This window comes from Anomaloglossus baeobatrachus, chromosome 5 (assembly GCF_048569485.1).
Source record: "Anomaloglossus baeobatrachus isolate aAnoBae1 chromosome 5, aAnoBae1.hap1, whole genome shotgun sequence".
In the NCBI taxonomy this organism is placed as follows: Eukaryota; Metazoa; Chordata; class Amphibia; order Anura; family Aromobatidae; genus Anomaloglossus; species Anomaloglossus baeobatrachus.
Window position 1 is genome coordinate 407,334,346 of NC_134357.1, and position 17,554 is coordinate 407,351,899.

A 17,554-nucleotide genomic window follows, 5' to 3' on the forward strand; every position below is an offset into this window, starting at 1 on the left:
GTCAGGGTGGGGTTTAGTTTTTCTTTCCAAACCTTTATAAATAACAACAAATTGAGAATTATTTGAGTCTGTTTAATGTCAAATTTCCTTTTTTTTATAATTCCGATCCATAATCCCGTAACACTTCCATTTCCTTCTCCCCACAATGATTTCACCGTTGTATATACATCCTTAAGTCCTTGCATCAGGTACAGGTACAGACCAATAAATAGACAGATAGTAATTTGGCACAGTATCACTCAACCTCCTTACTCACTCACTCCCCCTAGTGGCAGTCCTCACCCCATGCATCCAGTCTTCAAAATATACAAATATTCCCTTCTCTACAAGGACAGTGCCAGTCTTAATGGCGAATGCCAACCCAACGCCATCAGGCTCTTCCTTTTGAATGCTCTCATTGACTGTAACAGGTAAGGTTAACCAGTTACAAACATGGCTGCCGGCAGCTTCCTTGCCAGAAATAGTGGCTTTTCATTACTAGCACTGTGTTATCTGCATGTGCCGATACAGAGATTTCAAGACCCGGCAGAGATTGACTCACAGTTATAGAAAGCTATATACAGCTGGGATGTGACAAGCTGGCACACTTGTGTATACACATGTATACTATATATACACCTGTATACACACACAACACGCATACACACCTCTCATTGTTGCTGCTCTGTGAAATGCACAATCCAGTCGTGCACATACCTTGTGGTATGGGAATTAGGTGCCATCCAAAAATAAGAGTTTGTGGTTACTTCTTGGGAAATATATGTATACTTTGTCATACAGTATGCATATATCTGAGAAGTATGCCTATATGGCAAAACAAAGCTAAGGCATTCATCCTGGCATACAGGCCTTACCCCTTGTATACTTTGCACACTGGAATTGCGTGCATGCTCTACCACTTGGATGGGTACTCAGCTATCCAGCTTACCACCATCTATATGTAGCTAATATCTGCACAGTGAACGGATCATCCATTTTTATGGGCTGAACCAACCTACTAAGAATGAATTACATGGAAGAAGCATGAGACCCCTTGTACCTCATGTCTCCATGATGTTAGTAGTTAGTAGTAAGTTGGTTCTAACACAAAAATGACATCCTCCAATGCGGATAGAAGCTCACGCTTACACACACTTGCCTAAGTCACACTTAGAAAGAGCGGTCAGGGGTCACAGATTGTAAATAAAAGTTGGGGGGTGGGTAATGACGTGTGGTGCACACTGTTCTTGATATACCAAGGGCAGGTAATAGACAGAGACCACCAGCACAAACACAGCACAGACACGCAAAATCCAGGTAGAGAGGCTGCAGTCACTGCTTAAGCCACTAGGGGGCCAAAGACCCCAGTTATTACAATGTTCACATTAAGATACAGCCATTGGGGGCAACTAAATAAAATATCTTGAGAAGTTGCACAACCCATGTTCTGTCACAGAGGCCTGATGTCCACATAAATACATGGTCGGAATGAAGACACAGGCCATGGCGCTTTAGTCACAATACATCCGGCTGGTATCCATTGTTGCCCAGGTAGATATCAACAAAGAACGACAATCACTTGTCAGCATCCTAGTGAAGAGTACTCCAATCCCCCCAGTTGGGGATGTAAATGAGCTATGGGAAGGGGGCAATTGGTTGCAGTTCCATCACTGGGGGCAGAAATTTTGCAGGATTGGAGAAGCAGTGCCCAACTCCTGCCCAACATTGCTCATCCTTTGTAACACCCAAACTAGGTAGGAGTGGAACACTGGAGGGTGGTGAGCTTCTTCTCTAATTCAGAGACCTGAGTTGAGAAAAAGAAGAGAAATTACTTCAGACATTTAAGGGTTATTTTCAAATTCTTTAATGGTTAAAATTGCAAAATGCTTGTAAAGATTAGCAAGTTTTGCATTTTACTTATTATAAACAATCCTCTCTGTTCTTACGAATGGAGACATTTTAAATGTTAATGTTTACTGCTCTGTACCTAGGTTATCGGCCACTACTGCAGCCTATCATCGATGGTCAGTCTGCTAGGCAAAGGAGCGTTGCGCTTTCATGCTCTTTGTTATAGATCTTATAAGAGCTGCTCTGAGGCTCATCAGATCACTGGATGATGCTAACTTCAATGCTTCTGTACTCCTCTGATGCTGCAGAGGTAAAGAGGCCTTCTTCTGCAGAATCAGAGAGCACACAGGTTGAGAGCACACAGTGGTGCAACCACACCACTTAGCCAAACCGTCAATCAATCAAGAGCACGCCGCACCTAGCAAGCAATAAGTCAGGATCAAAGGAGTAGTGGGCTACTGGTTAGAGAACTTAAAGGGGATCAACCACCAAGATTTTGTTATACAAAGTAAAAGCAGTGCCATACTGGCACTAGGATGCTGAATTCAGGCATACCTGTTGTAGAAAGATCGCATGCATGGTTGCTAAAATATCTGTAATCAAAGTTACAGAAATGCAGTGAACCTTTGATTGGCGTGTGCAGCGGGGCGGGCCTTTGTGGTTTGGGTCCTCACTGTAGAGTTGTCCTCCAGCATCCTCCTGGATTGCCCCCTTTTCTTTACTTAAATATCGCCAAATGCCGCCATTGCCGATGTTACCAGTGAGTGCCCATTGCCACAGTAATTATGTCTTCATTAAAATGGCGCTGGAGTCTGTGCATGCGCGTACAGCGATCTCTGGTGCCATTTTATTGAAGACACTGCAGAGAAGACTATAAGCAGTAGGGGTGTGTGCGCAGATGTAAAAAAAAAAAATCTGTGCATGCGCTAATGCGACTAATAGCCTTCTCCACACTGTCTTCAATAAAATGGTGCAGGAGATCGCAGTACGTGCATGCATGAATTCCGGCCGCATTTTAATGAAAACATCATTACTGTGGCAATGTGCATGCACCGCCAACAGCAGCAATGGCGACATGGTGTGATATTTAAATAAAGAAAATTGGGTACACCATAGAAGACGCTGGAGTAAGACTTTACAGTGAGGACCTGACCCACAAAGGCCAATCAAAGGTGCAGTGCATTTCTGTAACTTTGATTTGCGATATTTCAGCAACCAAACATCCGATCTTTCAACTAAAGGTATGCCTGGATTCAGCATCTTACTGCCAGTATGGCACTGCCTTTACTTTAAATAGGAAAAACATGCTGGTTAATTCCCTTTAAGACAAACCCTTTAAGGTCATGTAACATTAAAGCTTTTAAAAACATTATCCGGCATGGGGTTGTTAACAATGGTGTCTTCTACCCTAACTATATAGTTCAAAATAGTCAAGAATAAGCTTATGTGATAATCGGAAGGATTAATTTTCTCAACATCAAGATTTCAAAGAAGCTTTTTTCTAATCATGTAATTTCATTCTGATTATTTCCATCTTGCTTGCCATGGCAACTATTAGTAATGATTTATAAGTGAGTCTATTGACTGTAAAATAATTATCTTATCTCTTAAAGGGTTGCTCTTCAATCAATAAGAGTTTTTTTTAAAAAAGTTGGACAATAGTTCCTACAGGTCGTCATTCAACCAGAAGGAAGCCATGTCTGATTGCTTTGGTAGAGCTGTAGGAAAGTAACTATCTGTATGCTGCTTTAATAGGGACATGACTTGTACACAGGATACTTATGCTTGATTTTGGGGGGGCCTCTTCCTTACCTATGACTGTAATGGAGCAATATATCTAAAATATGTTGCTGTTTGTTGGGCAAGGCATAGCTTGTAAATAAGCAAAGGCTACACAGTGACTTGTCGTTGTATGATACCGTATCAGATTGCATTAGTTGTGTTACTATATAGTGGTAATGAGTGTAGTGATTTCCAGCAGAAAGCCAATCCTGCTGGACTTCTAGTGGTCGACAGCTTGATATTGGCAATTCTGACGTCTGACGCACGGTCACACGTTGCAATTTATCTCCAGCCTTAATGAACGTTGCACTATGTAAACATGAGTGGACTTTCACAATAGATACAAATATATCTAAAATAACCTTCTCCTGTAGTTTCTGGATTTCTGACGAATGTGCAGTCTCCACTTCTTCCACTGTTTGCTTTTGCATTTCCTCTTTCTTTATGAAGTCCTGTTCCCTGAAGAGAAAATTGGAGAATGTCTTACTCATGTGCTTCCTATGTAGAGTCATGTTTCATAAAAAGATAAAACTTGAGTTTCTTCTCAAAGATAATTTAGACTCTAAAAAGTTTCAGTCTAAAGCGGGCTTTACACGCTGCGACATCGCTAGCAATTGCTAGCGATGTAGAGAGCGATAGCACCCGCCCCCGTCATACGGCCGATATGTGGTGATCACAGCCGTAACGATCATTATCGCTACGGCAGCGTCACACGCACATGCCTGCTAAGCGACATCGCTGTGACCAGCGAACCGCCTCCTTTCTAAGGGGGCGGTTCGTTCGGCGTCACAGCGACGTCACAGCAGCGTCACTGAACCGCCACCCAATAGAAAAGGAGGGGAGGAGATGAGCAGCCGGAACATGCCGCCCACCTCCTTCCTTCCTCCTTTTCCGGTGGACGGAGGGAAGGTGATGGTTGTCGCTCCTGCGGTGTCACACACAGCAATGTGTGGTGCCCCAGAAGCGACGAACCACATTGCTACTGAGCAGAAAACGATATTTTATTTTAGAACGACCTTTCCATGACCACCGATTTTTCCATCTTTTGCGATCGTTTACGGTCGCTCAGAGGAGTCACACGCTGCGATCTCGCTAACGAGGCTGGATGTGCGTCACAACCACCGTGACCCCGACGATATTTCCTTAGCGATATCGCAGCGTGTAAAGCCCCCTTAAGACTCGAAGCTCAACCTATAGTAGTTGTGATGATGTTGCTTACTTTTGTTGATACTCCTTGATTAACCTTTTGGCTTTACTGTACTTGCGCTCTAGTCCCTGGTGTTGGGCTTGGGTCTCCTTAAGATGCTCGTCCACCGCCTGACACAAGCTCTGAGCCTCCATCCAATATCCCTGCAGCTTCTCTACACGATCCCTGTTCTCCTGGACACTCTGTTGTAGCTGAACTTTTTCCATCCGCCAACGAGAACGTTCTTGTTCCAGTCCTGCCAACTACAGATATGGAGACAAATATATAAGAAATAATGAGAGTCTTAACGTAACCTGGCCCATGACAACTGTGTATTTAAGAACTAGTCTATCTTAAAGTTAATTCTTTTAAGGAATTAATCCATGTAAGGGTGTAAACGCCATGAAATAAATTTTAAGACCAATTTATGAAGGACCCTTACTACTTTCCTACAAGAGGTATGACCCTGAAGAGGGTTCTCCACCTCAGTAAGGATGATGATTACCAAACAAGTCAAAGAATTGGATGTAACTTCCATTTACACTGGAAGAACGAGCCTTGTTAAAAACTTTTGTTTCACGATTATTTTAACAGGCTGCTGATGATCCAATGAACAATCAAAATGATCGATCATCTGGTGAAATGATCTTTTATACAGGGTATAAAGTCATCATTGTTGGTGGTGTATTGTCCTGTGTGAACAGGACTTGCACTGCCGAGAACAATGGCAGCCTGAGGGCACTGAGCGTCCTAGTATAAATCGCTAAGTGCACATTATTTGCTTTGGTCTGTCTGTGTAGATGGGCAGTCAAGTTTACTGATTGGAGGTCGTATTATGCCACCAGTCGGTCTATGTAAATGGACATTTAGGTTTTGAATGTCTTTGTTCTTGACTAGTGGTGGGACTGGAGTGAAGAATGAAATGCTCATTGACTGGGTAATACTAGTATCACTAGTAATGAGGGAAGTCATGAGTTTGGTTGCCTATACCAGTGAGTTGGTGGTCAACTAAGTAACACTCCTGTCTCACCTTCCTCTTGAGCTGTTGGATCTCAGCTTCTGTTACGGCATGCTTTATCTGCAACTGAATACAAAAAAAAGCCCCAAAGACATAAATTACTAGGAGAGAATGCACAGTAGACATAATGGACATATATGTATGACCAATGTGATTTTACCTCTTTGAATTTGTGCACTAATTTTTCAGGATCCATCTCTACTGGAGACAAGGCATCTTCTCCTTCAGGTAGTTCAAAGACTTCGATTGCCAGATCACCTCCTGGAAACATTGGACTCATCTCTTCATCTTCCTCATCTGTAGCATATTCTCCAGTCTAAACAAGGTGGATAGCAGAGTGGTTTAGGTGGGAGTAAAAATGTATTGGCAAGAATTAGAAATAAGAGAGCTTCACTCACTTCCTCATCATCCTCATTGCACTGATTATAACGTTGTTCCATGTTCTCCCTTTGCCACCTCTCTTGTTCCAGCGTCTGTTGAATGAGTTGGGCAACCTCACTCTGCTCCCCAGGTTTTTCCCGGCCAATTAAAAACCTGAGGAAGACCAACATCATGAGACATATTGAGGAAGAATAATGATAAACCAACCAAGTACAATAGTGTCCAAAAGTTTAATACATGCATGGAACAAATGTGGCTAAGTAAGAATGTTATCAAGCATAGAAGTGTTAATAGTTTTAAAGTCAAAGGGCGATCACACCAAACATTGATCTGATTTAGATTACTCTTCTGTTGCATTTTTGTTAAAGGGGATGTTCAGGCTTTTAGCGAAAGTCTGCAGTCACTCTATGTTAGTGCTGACTTACAAATCCTCCTCACCTCACATGTAGCGTGTGCTGTGAAGATTCTCCTTTGCTAGCAGCGAGACTGTGTGGTCATGTGACCGCAAGTATGCAATATGCATAATTCCGGCCACATTCTGACTAGACGTGCTCGGATTTCCTCAATTCACTTGTATTGAAGGAGGCTATGCACATCTAGTCAGAATGTAGCCAGAAGTATGCATATTGCATACTGTTTGTCACATAACCACTCGGTCTCACCGATGGCACAGGAGAATCTTCACTACAGCATGCACTGCGTGCGATGCGAAGATTCGCAAGTCTGCAGTCACATTAAATGTAAACCATGAACACTTCTACAGTATTTTTTAAAGTATTCTTACTTTGCAGCATTTTTTCCCACACCTGCCTAAAATTTTTGCACAGTACCTTATATATTGCCCCTTTCTTCCATAATAATAAATCAAAGTGTTATCAAGTGAGGCATAGTGCCCTACGTGTTGAATCAATCTTCAAAGTGACCACGACTTAAATGCAATGATCACGATTATTAAGGGCACAGGGGCTGGCACATGAGGCCTAGGATGCCACGTTTGATTACCACTAACACAGAGGATGTCTCACCTCACACGTCCTTTGGTATTCCTCAGAACAGATGCTGCAAAGGACTGCGTAACGCCAACTAAACTTGTCCCATCAACTTCTACCAGAAGGTCATTCACCTGGATCCTGTTGAAGAAGGTTTACAGCCTTTGTCATACAAAATGTCTCATAGCAATGAGAAAAATGGTCACATTACTTCTTTATTTCAGGGGTCTCTGATAGGGACATCCAAGACAATACCTTCCATCACGGTGGGCCGCTCCACCTTCGGTCACAGTCTTGACAAATATTCCAAGCTTTTCAAGACCCATGTCTGCTCCAGCCCCCATTCCAATAATACTGATTCCAAGACCCTCAGAATCTGTAAAGGAAGATAAGAGGAATAAGTTTAATGCTGTGACATTGGAAGAACTAAGGGCATCTAACCCAAAATTGGGCTTTTCTATTCCTTTGTAATGTTTTGGGCAGATCTAAGTAGAGCTTGAATAGTTTGGTAACATCATATTACATAATGGGACTTTTCATTCATTTAGGAGCTGTAATGGTGGCCATATTGGTTGCCAGATCCCAGAATCAAGGTAAAAGAAAAAGTTGGATTCTTTATCATGAATTATTCTATGGAGCAATAATTCGTAACCTTATTATCATGGAGAAACCTCTGATTATTGGCATTCTTGAAGAACCCCTTATTTCATCCCCAGATTAATATATGATGAGGTAAAAGGTTGTAGAAATGTTCGTAGACTGATCACTGTTATTAGATTATGTATACATATAGGCCCTGTATGTTGCTATTATCTGAGCACTGTATGGTGGATATTGCGTGGCACTGATATTTAGGTACAATACAATAAATTATTTTTATGGTTAACATATAAAGCTTAAATATAGTGTTTAGAATTAGTCATTGTGTGTCAGGATTATGTTACAATGTATGACAGTACATTGATGTGTGTGGGCATCAGGGACAGCAGAAGGTCCCACATAGGGCATCTGTCACGCTCCCCGTGTCCCAGCACCACTCCTTACCCACTGATCCACTCCATGTGTCCACCAGTCATGGCTGCCGCTCCCGCTCCTGCTCCCCTGAGTCCTGCTCCTGGTCTCAGGAGTCTGACTCTGAGTATTGGCCTCATGGTTCTGTATAGGACCAGGCCGCGCCCACTCTCCTGGTCTTATAGGCCCAGCACACCTGTAGCAGGAAATGACATGGGGCTGTGCTGGGTATATAAGACTTGCCTTTCCATGTGGGCGGGGCCTGATCAACGTGTCCTGAAGCTTGTCTTCTGAGCTAGGTGCTCAGGTCCCTTGTGCTGTGCCCTGTTACTGTTTGTCTTTTGCTACCGGGTACCTGAGCCTGTTTCCTGTATTATCCTCAAGAACTCCGTGACCCTGGTGACCTGGTCATACCTGTCCCGGCCACGCCAGTGCTCCGGCTGCCGTATACCCTGCCCCCCGGTGGGGTACTCGGTCCAGTGGATCCACCTCCTGGGCCCATCAGTCCTCCCGGTCCTGACAGATTGATCAGGCCATGGATCCCGCTGGAGCGCAAACATCCGAGCTGGCTGAGCTGCGCCAGGAGCTGGCACAACAGCGTGAAACCCTGACCCGGATGCTGAAATTCCTGGCGTCCGTGGACCACCGGTTATATACGCTGCAGACCGCCGCCTCGTCTGAGTCCACGCAGCAACCAGTCTCTACGTCCGAACCCGTTGTCTCTGCAGCCTCGCAACTCCGCCTCGCGGCACCGCCTCGCTATGCTGGGGACCCCAAGAACTGCCGGGGGTTTTTGAACCAGTGCTCGCTGCACTTCAAATTACTCCCGCACCTCTTCGCTTCCGATCAAGCCAAGATAGCCTTTGTGATGTCCCACCTGGAAGGCGAGGCGTTGTCCTGGATAAATCCGTTGTGGGAGAACGAGGATCCGGTGACGACCGACATCCGGGAATTCCTTCAGGCTTTTCGAAGTACCTTTGATGAACCGGGACGCAGTACCGCGGTTACCTCCTCGCTCCTCCGGCTACGCCAAGGAACCCTGACGGTGGGCCAGTACGCCATCCAGTTTCGCACGCTTGCCTCCGAGCTAGGCTGGAACAACGAGGCATTGACGGCAGCCTTCTGGGAGGGGCTCTCCGGTCGCATCAAGGATGAATTAGCCGGTCGTGACGTTCCCCGTACCTTGGATGCTTTGGTATCCCTAGCCACCCGGATTGACCTCCGTTTCCAAGAGCGAACCAAGGAAGTATCCCGGGAGAAGCGACCAATCCGTCACATCTCCGTTCCGCAGAGGTCTACCGTTCCCCCGCCACTGCCGTTCTGCGATTCTACTCCTGAACCAATGCAAATCGACCGACTGAGCCAAGCTGAACAACGCCGTGCAGAGCGACTTGCCCGGGGCCTGTGTTTCTATTGTGGAAGCGGTACACATCTGCTTCATTCTTGCCCGGAGAGACCAGGTAGACCCCAAGTCCAAGGGATGGTGGGAACCGCCACCCTTGGTACCGGAATCCCTTCAGTCCCGGTTACACAGACTGTCCAGGTCACGACCGAGAAAACCCAGTTCACGGCAGAGGCTCACATTGATTCGGGAGCAGCGGGTAATTTCATCCTACAAGCTACCGTGGACCGTTATCGGATACCGGTCATCCCGCTTGCATAACCCCTCTGGTTCGCCTCCGTGGACGGAAAACCACTATACGAACCTGTCCGGTACACCACCGAACCCGTGAGACTTTGTATTGGTTCCCTGCACACTGAGACTATTGCGTTATACGTCATCCCGAGAATGACTCCTGTGCTCCTGCTGGGTCTGCCCTGGTTACAACTCCATGACCCTGACATCAGTTGGCGCTCTGGCGCAATCTCTCGCTGGAGTCCCTCGTGCCATGATAACTGTCTACAGCCCGTTCCTCAGCCCCTGGCACCTGACCCTATCATGTCACAAGAAGAGGAGAATATGACGCAGTCCAGCGTTGTACCACAGCTCCTGGCACTTATGCCTGTGGTGCCACCAGAACCCGAAGTGACGACGAACTCCAGCGTCGTTCCACCGTCCCTGACGGTTGAGACTCTGATACCACCGGCTACCGGGGATGAGTCACTGTCCTGTGCCCGGTCCGAGATGCCCGGGCCGGTCCTCCACGATGCCAGTCCTGTTTCTGTCGGTCCTCCTCTTCCCGTTGCCCCCGTTGCCACTGCTGGTAGATCGGCTAAGCGCCGTGCGGCTAAGAAGACGGTACGGGGTCAGCGGTCCTTCCCCGCCTTTGCGCTGGGTCCCGGTCCGGTGTCTCGATCCGGGGTGCCCCTGGGGTTCTGTGCTCGGAGGGGGGGGCTTAGAGGGGGGGGTACTGTCACGCTCCCCGTGTCCCAGCACCACTCCTTACCCACTGATCAACTCCATGTGTCCACCAGTCATGGCTGCCGCTCCCGCTCCTGCTCCCCTGAGTCCTGCTCCTGGTCTCAGGAGTCTGACTCTGAGTATTGGCCTCATGGTTCTGTATAGGACCAGGCCGCGCCCACTCTCCTGGTCTTATAGGCCCAGCACACCTGTAGCAGGAAATGACATGGGGCTGTGCTGGGTATATAAGACTTGCCTTTCCATGTGGGCGGGGCCTGATCAACGTGTCCTGAAGCTTGTCTTCTGAGCTAGGTGCTCAGGTCCCTTGTGCTGTGCCCTGTTACTGTTTGTCTTTTGCTACCGGGTACCTGAGCCTGTTTCCTGTATTATCCTCAAGAACTCCGTGACCCTGGTGACCTGGTCATACCTGTCCCGGCCACGCCAGTGCTCCGGCTGCCGTATACCCTGCCCCCCGGTGGGGTACTCGGTCCAGTGGATCCACCTCCTGGGCCCATCAGTCCTCCCGGTCCTGACAGCATCCTGGGTTTACTACTTAGGAAGTTTTTTTTACCCATTTCTTGGTGGAAACTCTGGTTTAGAAACAATGCTTAAAGAATATGTTCAAGCCTGTGGCATAGTGTGTGTTGCCAGCACCTATTGCGCCCCCTAACCCGTGAACCGTTAGCACTACTTTCTACCAGCTACCTTATGAACTCCTTATGTCTAAAGGTGGTGTCACACATAGCGATGATGACGACAACGACGTCGCTGCTAAGTCACCATTTTCTGTGATGTAGCAGTGACGTCCCGTCGCTGTTGCTGTGTGTGACATCCAGCAATGACCTGGCCCCTGCTGTGAGGTTGCCGGTCGTTGCTGAATGTCCTGCTTCATTCTTTGGACATTGCTCTCCCGCTGTGAAGCACACATCGTTGTGTGTGACAGCGAGAGAGCAACGAACTGAAGCGAGCAGGGAGCCGGCGTCTGGCACCCTGCGGTAAGCTGTAACCACTGTAAACATCGGGTAACCAAGAAGCCCTTTCCTTGGTTACTCGATATTTACCTTAGTTACTAGTGTCCGCCGCTTTCACACTGCCAGTGCCGGCTCCCTGCTCCCTGCATACGTAGCTGGAGTACACATCGGGTAATTAACCCGATGTGTACTCTGGCTAGGAGTGCAGGGAGCCAGCGCTAAGCGGTGTGCTCTCACGCTGCCAGTGCTGGCGCCCTACTCCCTGCACACGTAGCTGGAGTACACATCGGGTAATTAACCCGATGTGTACTCTGGCTAGGAGTGCAGGGAACAGGGAGCCGGCACTGGCAGCGTGAGAGCTGCAGACGCTAGTAACTAAGGTAAATATCGGGTAACCAAGAGAAGTGCTTTCCTTGGTTACCCGATATTTACCTTAGTTATGCTTCCACGCATCGCTGCTGGCTGGGGGCTGGTCACTGGTCGCTGGTGAGATCTGCCTGTTTGACAGCTCACCAGCGACCATGTAACGACGCAGCAGCGATCCTGATGAGGTCAGATCACTGGTCATGATCGCTGCTGCGTCACTATGTGTGACACCACCTTTTAGCGCATTTATTGTAATTTGAGAAAATACTTATGTAATTATAGTTCACGCTTAGACCGCCTAGTCAAGTTCTGCTTTTTTATTAAAGGGGTGCTCTCCAGTTTAAAAGTTCTATCCTATGCAAAGGTTTCAAACGCCATGGCCCCCACCGATCCCAAGAACAGGGGCTCTGAAAAGCCTTGGCTTAATGGAGCAGAGGTCGATCATGTTTACCACCACTCCATTTTTTGCAATAGGAGCTCTGAAGATTAGGTGAGCATTGCAAATGGCAATCTTCAGCGCTCCCATTAAGAATGTATGAAACAGTGTTTAAAATCGGAGGAGGTCACGACAGTCCATTCCATGGAAAGGGGTTAACTTTTAGGGTACATTCACAAGACCGTCCCGTTTTTGCAGTCCATAAAAAACGGTCCTGTTTTTCCTCATATGCATCCATGTGACAACTGCATCCATTCCGTTCCGTATACAGTCTGTTTTACATCCATGTGTCTTCTGTTTTGTTTTTTTTTGAAGACCACAAAAAAATGGAAGGAGGGTTACATACAGTCAAAAGCTAGAAAGATAGCTAGCTGGATAGAGAGATAGCTGGATGGATGGATGGATGGATAGATAGATAGATATAGATATAATGTCCTACTCCCCTGCATTTTGTAATCTTGCACCCTTTAGTGCTAGTAATCTAAAACAGAAGTCACCCCACACTGTTATTTTAAATTAAATTAAATAAATAATTTAAAACAGAAAACATGGGGTCCCTCCCAAATTGGATCACAAGCTAAGGTAAAGCAGACAGCTGTGGTCTGGTATTCTCAGACTAGGGAAGTCCACGGTTATTGGACCCTCCCCAGCCTAAAAATAGCAGGCCACAGCCACCCCAGAAGTGGTGCACCCATTAGATGTACCAATTCTGGCGCTACACACCAGCTCATTCCATTGCCCTGGTGTGGTGGCAAATTGGGTGATATATGGGGTTGAGATCAGCTGTGTAATGTCAACTGGCATCAAGCCCTGGCATTAGTGATGTTACGGCGTCTATAAGATACGCAACATCACTAACCTAGTCAGTAATAAAAAAAAATAGACAACAAAAAAAATTTTATTTGAAAAAAACTTCTCAACACATTCCCTCTTTCACCAATTTATTGAAAAATAAAAAACAAATCCAGGTCCAGCGTAATCCAATAAGGGGGTCCCACGACAATCCATACTTACTGTCCCAGTCAGTGAAGAACAGAATGTTCCCCATTGACTGGGAGAGCAGTGCAGTGACCTGAGGTAACATCATTAGGTCAAGCCAGATCACCGCAGGGGATGACTAGCACCGATGTCATGAGGTTAGCTAGGTACATTTCCTGCAGTGATGAACTTCGCTAAACCCGTGACGTCACCGCTAGTCACAGTCTCGGGCCGCCCGCGAGACTGGAGGTGAGATTGCAGCGGGCATGAACTTTCCTAACCTTGCAGCAGGCATGAACTTTCCTAACCTCTTGACAGCAGCACTTGTCAGCCCCGCAGCTGCTCGCACACTGCTGTGTGAGCCGCTGTGGGGTCGGCCAGGACAGTGGGACACAGACTGCAGGGGCACTGATAGACAGAAGCCACACGGAAGTCCTTCTGCGTGGCTTCTGGGGATTTTGCAGACCCATTGACTTATATTGTGTCACGGTCCGCATTTTGCGGAACAGAATAGGACATGTTCCATAATAACGGAACGGACATACGGGCACGGATGACACATGGAAGAACTTCCGTGTACCATTCAATCCTACACAAAACACATTGAAAAGATATTCTTGTCCGTAGGTCCGCAAAAAGAAAGGAACTGACCAGGACAAACGGCATGGTCATCTGAATGAGCCCTTAAACTTGAGAGCACCCTTTTAAGTCAGACATAAACTAGTTATTTGTTGTCCAAGTTATTTAGTTTATTAGCTGCTTGTGTTCTGTCATCTCAATAGCTGCAGAGCACAGCAGTGGAGTTGAGTTTGTCATCAGTTGCTGTACTCTGCATAGGCAGCAACTGAGATGTCAAAGCTTACTTCTTGATATTGAGCTTTGTCATATCGAAATTTTGCACCACCGTAGAATTGCCACCTGAAGCAACTACCCCTGTGGCTCCCCCAAGCTATGCCACTGATTCAAGCAAATATAGTACAAATCTTGCACCTTGCTTATATTGAGATTTTTCTTTATAACAATTTGGGTTTTTGCAACAGCTATTTCAGTTTCCTATATCTAATAACTGATGGACTGAGTAATATTTCTGGATTGAAATGAGGTTTATTGTACTAACATGTGCAATCCGCATTTATTCAAAATTTGACCGGTGCAAAAGTAGGGCACCCTTATCAAAAATCTTGATTTGTACCCTCCTAACTACTTTTTACTGATTTATTAAAGCACTAATTTGGTTTTGTAACCTCATTGAGCTTTGAGCTTCATAGGCAGGTGTATCCAATCATGAGAAAAGATAATTAAGGTGGCCACTTGCAAGTTGTTCTCCTATTTGAATCTCATATGAAGAGTGGCATCATGGGCTCCTCAAAACAACTCTCAAATGATCTGAAAACAAAGATTATTCAACATAGTTGTTCAGGGGAAGGATACAAAAAGTTGTCTCAGAGACTTGTCTCAGACTCATTAAACTGTCAGTTTCCACTGTGAGGAACATAGTAAGGAAATGGAAGAAAACAGGTACAGTTCTTGTTAAGCCCAAAAGTGGCAGGCCAAGAAAAATATCAGAAAGGCAGAGAAGAAGAATGGTGAGAACAGTCAAGGACAATCCACAGACCACCTCCAAAGACCTGCAGCTTCATCTTGCTGCAGATGGTGTGCATCGGTCAACAATACAGCGCACGTTGCACAAGGAGAAGCTGTATGGGAGAGTGATGCGAAAGAAGCTCTTTCTGCAAGCACGCCACAAACAGTCGCCTGAGGTATGCAAAAGCACATTTGGACAAGCCAGTTACATTTTGGAAGAAGGTCCTGTGGACTGATGAAACAATGATTGAGTTGTTTGGTCATACAAAAAGACATTATGCATGGAGGCAAAAAAACACGGCATTCCAAGAAAAGCACTTGCTACCCACAGTAAAATTTGGTGGAGGTTGCATCATGCTTTGGGGCTGTGTGGCCAATGCTGGCACCGGGATTCTTGGTAAAGTTGAGGGTCGCATGGATTCAACTCAGTATCAGCAGATTCTTGACAATAATGTGCAAGAATCAGTGACGAAGTTGAAGTTACACAGGGGATGGATATTTCAGCAAGACAATGATCCAAAACACCGCTCCAAATCTACTCAGGCATTCATGCAGAGGAACAATTACAATGTTCTGGAATGGCCATCCCAGTCCCCAGACCTGAATATCATTGAAAATCTGTGGGATGATTTGAAGCGTGCTGTTCATGCTCGGCGACCATCAAACTTAACTGAACTGGAATTGTTTTGTAAACAGAAATGGTCAAAAATACCTTCATCCAGGATCCAGAAACTCATTAAAAGCTACAGGAAGCGACTAGAGGCTGTTATTTTTGCAAAAGGAGGATCTACAAAATATTAATGTCACTTTTATGTTGAGGTGCCCTTACTTTTGCATCGGTCAAATTTTGATTAAATGTGGATTGCACATTTTCTGTTAGTACAATAAACCTCATTTCAATCCAGAAATATTACTTAGTCCATCAGTTATTAGATATATGAAACTGAAATAGCTGTTGCAAAAACCCAAATTGTTATAAAGAAAAAAGGTTAACATTAATAGGGGTGCCCAAACTTTTTCATATGACTGTATGAATAAACTAAAATGAAGGTGAGAAAACAGCGCCCCGTACGTTTGTATTTAATAGTTAATGAGTTATGAAGTATATACACTGTGTATCTCTAGAGAATCCCTTTAAATGTTTCTATTTCTGTCTCGAATGGTTTTTTCTATACCTAATTAGTATATATAGGTCAATGACGTGTGATGAGGAGAGATAGCCACACTTTCCCCATACAGCCCTCTTACTCATACCTGGGAGGATCGTGTCACCGTCAGCAGATGCTATTCTTTGCCTCAGCGTTTACACATAATGGAGGTTTGCTCACATTTATTACGGCTCCGATTCATTTACTTTACGCAGAAGGGACAGTGTATATAGAGGAAAGTGACTAATCTTACAAGCTGCATTGCAGGTCTTGTGTCAGTGACTAGGAGGTTCTCAGCCTCGTAGATATGTGAGATGACCTATTGATCATGGAGGCATCAATTTGTATGCGCTGCCAATGACAAATATTAGAGTCAGGATCTCTTTGATACCTATAGGCTGGTAACAGGAAGCAAATGATATTATTCGGCTACATAGCATGATTTCAGGCTTAAAGTGGCCACGCATGTCAACTCAATGACAAAATAGACTGCCAATGAGATATTTAAGGTTTGTGGTTCCCAATGTGAAATCTCCAATAGGACCCCCAACTATTATTGGTCTTTAGTAGTATCTATCTTCTCATGTGGGTTAAAGGGACCTTTAAGGTCTCCCCGAGACTCCAGAAACAGAGTGCAGCCCATGCACCCACTATTGTTATGCCCCTGTAGGCAGCATCTACCAGACCAGTACTCTTGGTGATGTACAATGTGACTGTAAACATCATACACCTCCAGCAAGATTGATCCCAGGGAAGAGCGTAAAGAGCTGAGTGCAATCTGAAGTTAAAAATATATATTATCACTATTAATTGTGGATTTGGCTACCCAATACCTTTCTCCATCATTCAGCACTGTGATGGCTGGAGAGCAGGTACACCGGTAACCAGTGAGTCACTAACACAGCTCACAGATCTGACTGTACCCCTGGTGTCATTCCCTGAATTCAATTGTATTTGTGTCTTTCAGATGTGAATACAATTGAGGATATGAATGCTGGAGATGTAGGGGCATAGGAGCAGTAATCAGCTCCCTGCCCCGGTGTGCAGCAGTGTGATGAGGTCACCTCATTGCGTTGCTGACATCACTGCAGAGCCATTAAAGCAGCAAAGATAGCAGGAAGGTAATTGCTCCTTAATGGAGCCAAAGAGTCAAGAAAATTTTACTGTAGACGAGAGGGAGGGTGTGAACACTATATGAGGGCTTCATAGTATAAGGGCATAGTATGAGCGCCAGTGACAATATGCATAGATGGGAAAAGTGTCAGAACACAGTGTGGAGAGAGAACTTTGGAGTTGGCAAAGTAAATATGATGACGGAGCACAGTATGTTTATGGAGGGGGCATAATGTAGTGGGTGAGTAGTATGGAGAAGGGGTAGAATGGTGGTAGGAAGATGGGGAAGATGGGGACATCATGAGGCAAACAGTATAAAGATATAGACAGCATAAGGAGAAATAGCAAAGAGGAGACTGTATATGCTGTAGTTCTTACATTAAGGACAATATGGTGGTTATATGCTAAGTGGCCTCATATACC

General features: G+C 45.5%; 1 protein-coding gene across 1 annotated transcript in view; it reads right to left on the reverse strand.

The window, feature by feature from the left end:
• Positions 1-56: 56 nt before the first annotated feature.
• The window catches only part of PPP1R9B (protein phosphatase 1 regulatory subunit 9B), a 43,701-nt gene continuing 26,203 nt past the window's right edge, over positions 57-17,554 (reverse strand). Inside the window, exons 3-10 of the mRNA XM_075350207.1 lie at positions 7,439-7,559; positions 7,220-7,324; positions 6,212-6,347; positions 5,974-6,129; positions 5,826-5,879; positions 4,829-5,058; positions 3,972-4,068; positions 57-1,783 (exon numbers count right to left, since the gene is read on the reverse strand). Coding sequence (XP_075206322.1) covers positions 1,730-1,783; positions 3,972-4,068; positions 4,829-5,058; positions 5,826-5,879; positions 5,974-6,129; positions 6,212-6,347; positions 7,220-7,324; positions 7,439-7,559 — 953 coding nt within the window. The 3' untranslated portion in view covers positions 57-1,729. The remainder of the gene's footprint in view (positions 1,784-3,971; positions 4,069-4,828; positions 5,059-5,825; positions 5,880-5,973; positions 6,130-6,211; positions 6,348-7,219; positions 7,325-7,438; positions 7,560-17,554) is intronic.